The sequence below is a fragment of the Notolepis coatsorum genome (genome assembly GCF_963971535.1).
Source record: "Notolepis coatsorum genome assembly, contig: SCAFFOLD_244, whole genome shotgun sequence".
Classification (NCBI taxonomy): domain Eukaryota; kingdom Metazoa; phylum Chordata; class Actinopteri; order Aulopiformes; family Paralepididae; genus Notolepis; species Notolepis coatsorum.
Window position 1 is genome coordinate 129,739 of NW_028170389.1, and position 9,971 is coordinate 139,709.

At 49.5% G+C, this 9,971-nt stretch overlaps 1 protein-coding gene across 1 annotated transcript in view; it reads right to left on the reverse strand.

Annotated features, from left to right (window-relative positions):
- The window catches only part of LOC311248546 (carbonic anhydrase 12-like), a gene marked incomplete at its 5' end in the record, with an annotated part of 53,571 nt that extends 48,782 nt beyond the window's left edge, over positions 1-4,789 (reverse strand). The window contains one exon of the mRNA XM_084339413.1: positions 4,748-4,789. Within this exon, the coding sequence (XP_084195539.1) occupies positions 4,748-4,789 (42 nt within the window). The remainder of the gene's footprint in view (positions 1-4,747) is intronic.
- Between the last annotated feature and the right edge of the window lie 5,182 nt (positions 4,790-9,971).

Sequence of the window (9,971 nt, forward strand, 5' to 3'; positions counted from 1 at the left end):
TAGAGGTCAGTGATTTGATGCTCTTTTGGTGTTTTGGCGATGGTGGCGTAAGAGAGTGCCGTCTTAACAGGTCGTCGGAAATCTCCCATATAGGCATTGGACCTGGTGACTGCATGCAAATGCCCTGTGTATGGGGACATGTCACCCATATAGAAACACACCTCTTCAATCAATATCTGAAATGCAAATAAATAAATAACCTTCTTAATAAATATAATATTTATATCTGAACATACCTGTACATCCCTCTGTATTGCTGTTGAATGATGTTTCTCAGTTTGCAGCCCCTATACAGCTAAAGAGACTAGTTTTATCCGGTCTCACAGCTGCTAAAAAGCTGATAGCATCACGATGGATTCAACCGGATAAAATGTGCCGGAAGGTATGGGTTCTTACCTATCTCGATGTGATTTATCTAGAGATATCTACAGCAAGAATTGTAGGTGTCAGTGAAACCAACATTGCAATCTGGTTAGAAGTGGTGAAGAGAATAAAAGCTAGCATATGAATTGTAATGCCTGGTTAGAAACTAATGAAAAATGGATGGATTATCCAAGTGGGGGTCCGGGGGGGAGAGCGAGCAAGAGCATGTATGTATTGTATTAGATAGCAAGTATTAGGTATATATCTCGTAAACTACATTTATATTGATTCAAATGGTGATTTACATTGGATGTTTACTGTTAATGCTTGTGTGTCTAATTTTATGTTATGTTAAAAAAAAAAAAAAACATGATTGGAGCATATCTTTTATGATATTTCAACAATAAATATGTGGAGAACTAGAGTTAGATATGAGAACTGTAAACAACAGTTGATTGTGAAGAACAAACGATGATTGTGAAGAACGTCCTCATCACAAGAAAGGATCTGCATCTCAGCACCAATGTCAACGCCATGCCAAAGACCTGATGGAGGTGTTGCTGAGCAATGGGAATCCCTTTGAGGAGGGCAGTAAAGACCTCGTTACATTAGACAATAAGGTGTGTGAGTCTGCGGCTGCTGCCGTATCTGTCCATCAACTCGAGTCTACGGGACAAGAGCAGTACAACAATTTCAGGAAGAGTGCTTGAATCAAATGACAGACTTCTGACAGCACCGATCAAGCGAAATAACTTACTGTTGTTCCATGAGAAGAAAACACCGAAGAAGACAGCAAATAAGCTAAGAATGCAGCACTTCAAACATCATGCAGAGCTCTATGGGAAAGCTTTTATTGTGATAGACACAATACACGTCAAGTAGAGATATTTCTGTTGACGAGGAGTTAGTTGCGCCAGGTGTAACAAGACATTTTCTCATTCCTGTCAAATAAGTTGTTAACAGATGGACAGTTCCCAGATGACAAGGATGTCTACATCACTGCAGGTGATCAAGTCCACCATGTTGGAAACAGTCCACCAATGGATCAATGCAACCATGAGGAAGCTGACACTCGTGTCCTATAATACATCTCCTCCACGCCCTCCAAACATCATCACTTGGGAGGGTGCATACTGGAGATACAGATGTTTGTCGTAATCCTTCTGACTAATTTCCATCACATCAAGCCACTAACAGATGCACACCCACTCAGGGACGTGCACAGGACTTTAGAGGGGCGGCCACCTTTTTATGCTTTTTGGAGGGTTTTGGTGATCAAATATTGAATATTGAACTATAATAATCAGTGCAGGAGCTCACTTAACCTTGAAAGACACTTTTATCACTGACTTAAAAGGCCCATACATCTCCATAAATGTTCAGGGGGGAGGGAATAAGTGCTTACCCTACAGACCCCAAGAAGTGCTGTATATTCTGTATTGTTTAATATAAATGCATTTTTTATTCCAATCCCGATTTGTATTTGAGATTCTCAAATCCCATCGGACTTGACTTCTTCGTGTCCCTCAGTGAGTGTAATACCAGCATTCAACTGTATGCGCCACAGCGGTTTCTATCATCATCATCATCATCATCATCACCACCCACGCTATGCATAAAATATAGGTCCGCGGAGAGGCACGCTGAGGAGGCCGTGCAAACTGCAATGGAATATGGGGCATCTCTCTCTCTTACCTAATATTTTGATTCTATCCTGACATTTTCAGTTGGAAGGGCAGTCTATATGCGTAACGAATTTTTTTTAATTTATTTTTCAAAAAGGGCACTTTTTTTACGAGGCTCAAAAAGGCAGGTGCTCAATAATAATAATAATAATAATAATAAATCCAATTTATATAGCGCCTTTCATAGAACCCAAGGTCGCTTTACAATCAGGACAAAAAATAGGGCAAGGAAAGTAGGGGGGGGGGAAGAGGGGATGAGGGAAAGTAGGGGATAATGGACCTAATTTAATCTAAAACTAACTGATGGGGAAAGCCTTGGTGAAGAGGTGTGTTTTTAGAGCGGATTTGAAGGTGTCCAGGGTTGGGGCGTTGCGGATTTCGGGGGGGGAGAGTTCCAGTCGCCTTGGGCTCTATGTGTGCACGTGCCTGGCACCTGTGACCCTAAATACCTAACCAGTGCTGTCAAATCTAAAACCCGCCACCAGGTGTCCAATAATAATATTACAAATAATAAAATAATATGCCACCATCATAATGGCTCCTACAGGGGGTTTGCCTGCCTTGGTTTAAATCTCCTACCGTCTGCCATCAGCAGTCATCCTTACCGTTCAGAAGGACTTCTGCAGAGCAAACTAAACCTGATCTTAGCTGGACTGCTGACCTGTGCTGCCCTGTGCTGACCTAGCTGCCTGGGACGCGTGATTACAAAACCTAGCCGCATTTCTCGGAGACGCTCTCTGATTGGCACTGACTGACGCTCTCCGATTGGCTACTGACGCGTTTGCCCAATCCGTGACGAGCTGTGTCTTTGCCCATTTCCACGTCAAACAGCCTGCAAACTACCTGGCGTTCTATCGCCCTGCTCTAAGACAAACTCTAACCTTAACCAACTTCGAAAGAGTGCCTAAGCTTAACCAGTATAGAAACAGGCGTCGGCCAATCAGAGAGTGTCTCCGAGAAATGCGGCTAGGTTTCGTAATCACGCGCCTGGGACTGATGGGACATAACGATGAGGCTTAGTATTACTACTAAGGCTGTCAAAGTTAAAGCGCCATTAACAAGGTTAACGCACAATTGTGTGGGTGATTGTAACAAGTTCCTAACGTTTTCTTTCCCATTATTTTATGCACACTTTATTCATTGTTTTAAATTATTTTCCTTTAAGTTATTTTGTGCATCACTCCGTTTTGAATTTGATTTGCAAATTTGCAATGCATGAGGGTCATCCTTTTGTGTTAAATGGCTGCATAAAGCAAGCATTTGTTGACTCTCATGTTGATAAGAGTATTAAAACTTGAAAAAGATCCGTTTAAGGTAGATTTAGAAAAGAAAAAAGAATGTGATTAATTTGCGTTTAATCGCGAGTTAACTATGGACAATCATGCGATTAATCAGAATAAATATTTTTATCGATTGACTGCACTAATTAGTACACATGTAGATGACACAATGATGAGGGTTAGTAGTATTAGTACACATGTAGATGACAGAATTCATGTACAGTTATATACTTGGCATCTAGTTCTGAGTATTTCACCGCAGAAAGAAAACCACACGGGACCGGAAGCAACACGAAAAAATGATTTTTATTTTTGAACCGTTTTTATAAGCAGTCCAACACGTAAGTTCCTACCTGTCTTGAAAACAAAACAAAAAACAAAAAGGAAATTGAAATAAAATAAATGTATTAACAATAATCATATCATTGAATATCATCAATAACAATAATAATCCATATCATCATAACCTTAAATGGTAATAATAACCCAAAGCCAGTAGTATTTGCGTTTGTTTGTGGCATGTGAAGAAAAAGGAAAAAGGAAAGAAAATAATAAAAAAAATGTTTTTCTGATGGGCGTAACGTAACCGGGGTCCTTCTGGAGGTCCCAGCTGGCAGAGGAGCGAGCTCCCCCAACACACAATAAATATCAAAGAGCAGGAGTCCGGTATTCAAACAAAAATAATCATCTGTAACTCGCAGGTACAATATCTAAAGTCTTTATGTGCAAGATCCGAGCTGAAGTCTTCACCACAAAACAGTTACACTCACATCAAAACCCCTAACCTCCCCCGCGAAAACAACTTTTGTTTTTCTACATTAAATCTTTTAAATAAACCTAGAACATTTTTTGTCATTTCATATACACATATATTTATATATACTTTTACTTTTTGTTAGTTTGTTTTTTTCATTTTATATATGCCATCCTTTTTCATCGTCTGGTGTGGAGCGAGCGTCGGAGCAGAAACTGTGTGTTTATGACAAAAACATCTCCGCCGGATAAAACATGACAAAGCGATGACGGGGCTCCGATGACAGAACGGTGACAGGGGCACGCTCTGATGACATCACACACATGTATACAGAACGGTGACAGGGGCACGCTCTGATGACATCACACACACGTACAGAACAGTGACAGGGGCACGCTCTGATGACATCACACACACACGTACAGAACGGTGACCGGGGCACGCTCTGATGACATCACACACACACACACGTACAGAACAGTGACAGGGGCACGCTCTGATGACATCACACACACACGTACAGAACGGTGGCCGGGGCACGCTCTGATGACATCACACACATGTATACAGAACGGTGACAGGGGCACGCTCTGATGACATCACACTTACAGAACAGTGTGAATGAAAGTCTGATCAGAAACAACAGAGTCATGTCGTGGCGTCACCCAGGCGCCTCCCGCTCTCCTCAGACTCTCGCCGGACTCCATTTGGTCCATTTGGTCAGTTCTGTGCCTTCAGGGGAGGAACCCTTGGCACTACCGGGGGGGGGGGGGGGGGGGGGGGCCCTTTTGGCTGTTTGCCGAAGTCTGCTTTGTGAGAAGGGTTACAGTTCTCAAGTCAGCGCCTCAGAGACGAGGCTTCCCATTGGTTCTGCTCAAGTCAGCGACTCAGAGGAGGAGGCTTCCCATTGGTTCTGCTCAAGTCGGCGACTCAGAGAGGAGGCTTCCCATTGGTTCTGCTCAAGTCGGCGACTCAGAGAGAGGAGGCTTCCCATTGGTTCTGCTCAAGTCAGCGACTCAGAGAGAGGAGGCTTCCCATTGGTTCTGCTCAAGTCAGCGACTCAGAGAGAGGAGGCTTCCCATTGGTTCTGCTCAAGTCGGCGACTCAGAGAGAGGAGGCTTCCCATTGGTTCTGCTCAAGTCGGCGACTCAGAGAGACGAGGCTTCCCATTGGTTCTGCTCAAGTCGGCGACTCAGAGAGACGAGGCTTCCCATTGGTTCTGCTCAAGTCGGCGACTCAGAAGCAGGTATTTGGCACATTTAACAACTGATGATAATAATAAGTAACACATTTGGGCAAAAAAAAAAAAAAGGTGCAACAAAGTAGTTTCAATGAAAACAATAAAAACCATTTTGGTTTAAAAAAATAAAAGACCTTGGTAAAAGGTGACAAAATCTCTCTATATAAGACAATAATATTAATATATCCCCCTGACTGGTAAAAGGCTACTAAGAATATCACAAACACACACTAATCAACCCCCTCCCTATACTGTATGTCTGTCACACACACACACACACACACACATACACACACACACACACACAGCTCTGGAAACTCATGGACACATGACAGACGAGGACATTGTACTGCATGAAAAAAATAAAAACCCTGAAGTGATGAGCTGGATCAACAAACCTTCCCTCCTCCGTTAAGAGTCAACAACCGTCTGCTGTTCAACACTAAGACCCACCTCCTCCTTTCTGCCCTTTAAGAAGCAAACACTGACTTTTAGCAACAAGGTCCGTGACGACGACGACGTCGGCTAAAAATGTACTTCTCTCAAGCCCCGCCCTCTTTTCGTGATCCACCAAATCACGGCGGCCGTCGCTTCCCTTCATGTGTCCGAGGTGACGGTTACCGTGGGAGATCCAGAACAGGGGGGCGGGGCTTGAGATTTGAGACCGAGTATACTTCTCTACTAGAAACCCGTCAGCTGGTCCGCACTCTCTCGCGTTGTGTCACATTAAGGAAAAGCAATAGAAAATCATAATAATAATTATTACCAGGGAGGTCGTCTTCTAAACACTTTCCACAATAACTGGCTAAATGAAGTTGTAAACCTAGGAGTTTGCTTGCTTGCATGCGTGTGCGTGTGTGTGTGCATGTGTGTGTGTGTGTGCATGTGTGTGTGTGTGCATGTGTGTTTGTGTGTGCATGTGTGTTTGTGCACACCAGTCGCACGCTACCAGTGATTGACAGCTGTCAGACCCCATCAGCATCACCCCCCTCCCCCCGCCCCCAGACACATGCGTATATATAATATAAACACTAGAAGAACCCATGGCTTCATCCGCTCCCTTCCCTTCCTTTCTACCAGTGGAACCTTCACGCACAATAGTTTCACGGTTGCCCGCGGTTACGGAGCCCCATGGATACCAGCCTTCGTGGTTAAGGGTTCCCATAGAAACCAGCTGCCCGTTTTTGTTGCCAGCCAATAGGATCTCAGTCTCTATGGTAACTGGCTGTGCGCGAGCCAATCCAACGAGAGTCTCTGTGTCCTGTGTCCTCCTCCCGTGTCCTGTCCTCCGTGGGTCGGGGGCCACGTCCTCCTGGACCCCCCAGGTGACTCGAGCAAATATTGACGTTGGCACTTTATGCACTTCAGTAATAGATGGAGGGATGGAGGGAGGGGGGAGGGAGAGGGAGGGATGGAGAGAGGGAGGGGGGGAGGGAGAGAACTAAAGTAAAGCAGCCTTTTTCTTTTTCCTCCCCGTGAAGGAATCCATATAAATACATTCCCCACTAAAGCCTGCTCTCTCTCTCCACCTGTAGAACCCAGGGGAACACAACACAACACAACACAACACAACACAGGCGTCTGGTCCGGAGCTGGAGGCCGTTGGTCCACGATGCAGGGGGGGGGGGGGGGGGGAGGAGGAGGGACGGAGGAGAGAGGGGGGGGACCAGGCAGTCGGCGAGGTGGTGTCCTCTTCTCCAGGTCTGCTGCTGCTCTGCTCGGCCAGATCAAGATGGTGTCGATGTCTTTACGTGTGTTCATGTGTGTACTGCGTCTTAGCTGGCCAATGATAAAGCTTGGAGGCTTTTGCGTTGGAGACAGAAGGAGGGAGTAAAGAGAGAGAGAGGGGGAGAGAGAGAGAGAGAGAGAGAGAGAGAGAGAGAGAGAGAGAGAGAGAGAGAGAGAGAGAGAGAGAGAGAGACATAACATGCTGGGCTCTCCCTCTCCCTCTCTCTCCGTCTCTTCTCCCTCCGGCTGACAGCAAGGTCCCGCGGCAAAGATTGGCGTCCATTCTCGTTGCAGATGATTGGTCATCATGTAGAGTGTAGTGTGTGTGTGTGTCTCTCTGTGTGTGTGTGTGTGTGTGTGTGTGTGTCTCTGTGTGTGTGTCTCTCTCTCTGTGTGTGTGTGTGTGTGTGTGTGTGTGTGTGTGTGTGTGTGTGTGTGTGTGTGTGTGCTGGTGGGCTTGGTCCGTTACACTCCAAGGTGTGAGGCTTTATTTTGTGTGGCTGTGAGGGGGGGGGGGGTGCTGAGTGTGTGTCGTGTGTGAATGTGTGTGTGTGTGTGAACGTGTGTGTGTGTGTTGCGTGTTCACAGGCCGTTGCTGTTGCGGTGTGTGAGGGGGGGCTTGGAGAGCTCCACGGCGCCCGCGCGGCCCTTCCCGATCACTTTGGGAGCGCGGCGCAGCAGCTTCTGGGCCTCGGTGAAGGCTTCCGTGAGCTCCTTCTTCCACTGAACCAACTCAGGGTCGCTCTGAGGACACACACAGACACACAGACACACAGAGAGACACACAGAGAGACACACACAGACACACAGAGACACACAGACACACACACACACACACAGAGACACACAGAGACACAGAGAGACATTATGATTAGGTATTCGTCACATGAGTCTCCTTAACATCTCCACACAGTCTCCTCCTTAGCATCAGAAGGGTTAGGGTCCTACCTCACACTGCAGTCCCCTCCCTGAGCAGCTAGAGGGCAGCACCTACCTCACACTGCAGTCCCCTCCCTGAGCAGCTAGAGGGCAGCACCTACCTCACACTGCAGTCCCCTCCCTGAGCAGCAGAGGGCAGCACCTACCTCACACTGCAGTCCCCTCCCTTAGCAGCAGAGGGCAGCACCTACCTCACACTGCAGTCCCCTCCCTGAGCAGCAGAGGGCAGCACCTACCTCACACTGCAGTCCCCTCCCTGAGCAGCAGAGGGCAGCACCTACCTCACACTGCAGTCCCCTCCCTGAGCAGCAGAGGGCAGCACCTACCTCACACTGCAGTCCCCTCCCTGAGCAGCAGAGGGCAGCACCTACCTCACACTGCAGTCCCCTCCCTGAGCAGCAGAGGGCAGCACCTACCTCACACTGCAGCACGAACTGCTTCCCTCCCTTGACGCGCAGCAGGATGCACTTCTTGTCTTTAATCTGCGTCTCCTCCACCGACACGATCTGCTCCATGGTCAACAGGTTCTGCTGCGGAACACAAACCCAGCGGCATTAGGAGCGAGAGGGGGAAGGGGAGGGGGGGGAGGGGGGGGAGGAGAGGGAGGGGGAGGAGAGGAGAAGGAGGAGGGGGAGGGGGAGGAGGAGGGGGAGGAGGAGGGGCAGCGGTCGTTAGGGAGAGGGAGCGAGAGGGGGAGGGAGAGGGGGAGGGGGAGGAGGGGGAGGAGAGGGAGGGGGAGGAGAGGAGGAGGAGGGGGAGAAGGAGGGGGAGGGGGAGAAGGAGGGGCAGGGGTTGTTAGGGAGCGAGAGGGGGAGGGGCAGCGGTCGTTAGGGGAGCGAGAGGGGGAGGGGCAGCGGTCGTTAGGGAGCGAGAGGGGGAGGGGCAGCGGTCGTTAGGGAGCGAGAGGGGGAGGGGGAGGGGGGAGGAGGAGGGGGAGGGGCAGCGGTCGTTAGGGAGCGAGAGGGGGAGGGGCAGCGGTCGTTAGGGAGCGAGAGGGGGAGGGGCAGCGGTCGTTAGGGAGCGAGAGGGGAGGGGCAGCGGTCGTTAGGGAGCGAGAGGGGGAGGGGCAGCGGTCGTTAGGGAGCGAGAGGGGGAGGGGCAGCGGTCGTTAGGGAGCGAGAGGGGGAGGGGCAGCGGTCGTTAGGGAGCGAGAGGGGGAGGGGCAGCGGTCGTTAGGGAGCGAGAGGGGGGAGGGGGCAGCGGTCGTTAGGGAGTGAGAGGGGGAGGGGCAGCGGTCGTTAGGGAGCGAGAGGGGGAGGGGCAGCGGTCGTTAGGGAGCGAGAGGGGGAGGGGCAGCGGTCGTTAGGGAGCGAGAGGGGGAGGGGCAGCGGTCGTTAGGGAGCGAGAGGGGGAGGGGCAGCGGTCGTTAGGGAGGCGAGAGGGGGAGGGGCAGCGGTCGTTAGGGAGCGAGAGGGGGAGGGGCAGCGGTCGTTAGGGAGTGAGAGGGGGAGGGGCAGCGGTCGTTAGGGAGCGAGAGGGGGAGGGGCAGCGGTCGTTAGGAGCGAGAGGGGGAGGAGCAGCGGTCGTTAGGGAGCGAGAGGGGGAGGGGGCAGCGGTCGTTAGGGAGCGAGAGGGGGAGGGGCAAGCGGTCGTTAGGGAGCGAGAGGGGGAGGGGCAAGCGGTCGAGGATCTAAGGATTATGTGTGTAATAAATTAGTTTAGTACACTAATTGCAACAAATCTGAAACTGCATAGTGCACTTTTAAATTAGTATCTTTGTGAGGTTACTGTTTTATAATACATTACATTGCTCGCATATGCCCCCCCACTGGCCGGTCGTAGAGAGGATAGAAGCCTTGCATCACGTGTCCCCTCCGGTACACGAGGAGGCAGCCTGTCACATCTTTTCACCTGCCAGCGCGGACTCTCATTGGCGAGGTTGTAACGTGTGGGAGGCTCACACTACACCGCCATGTTCCTGTCTCTGCTGTGCAGGCGCCCTGACCGACCTGTAGGAGTCGCTGTCCACAACGTCCCAGATC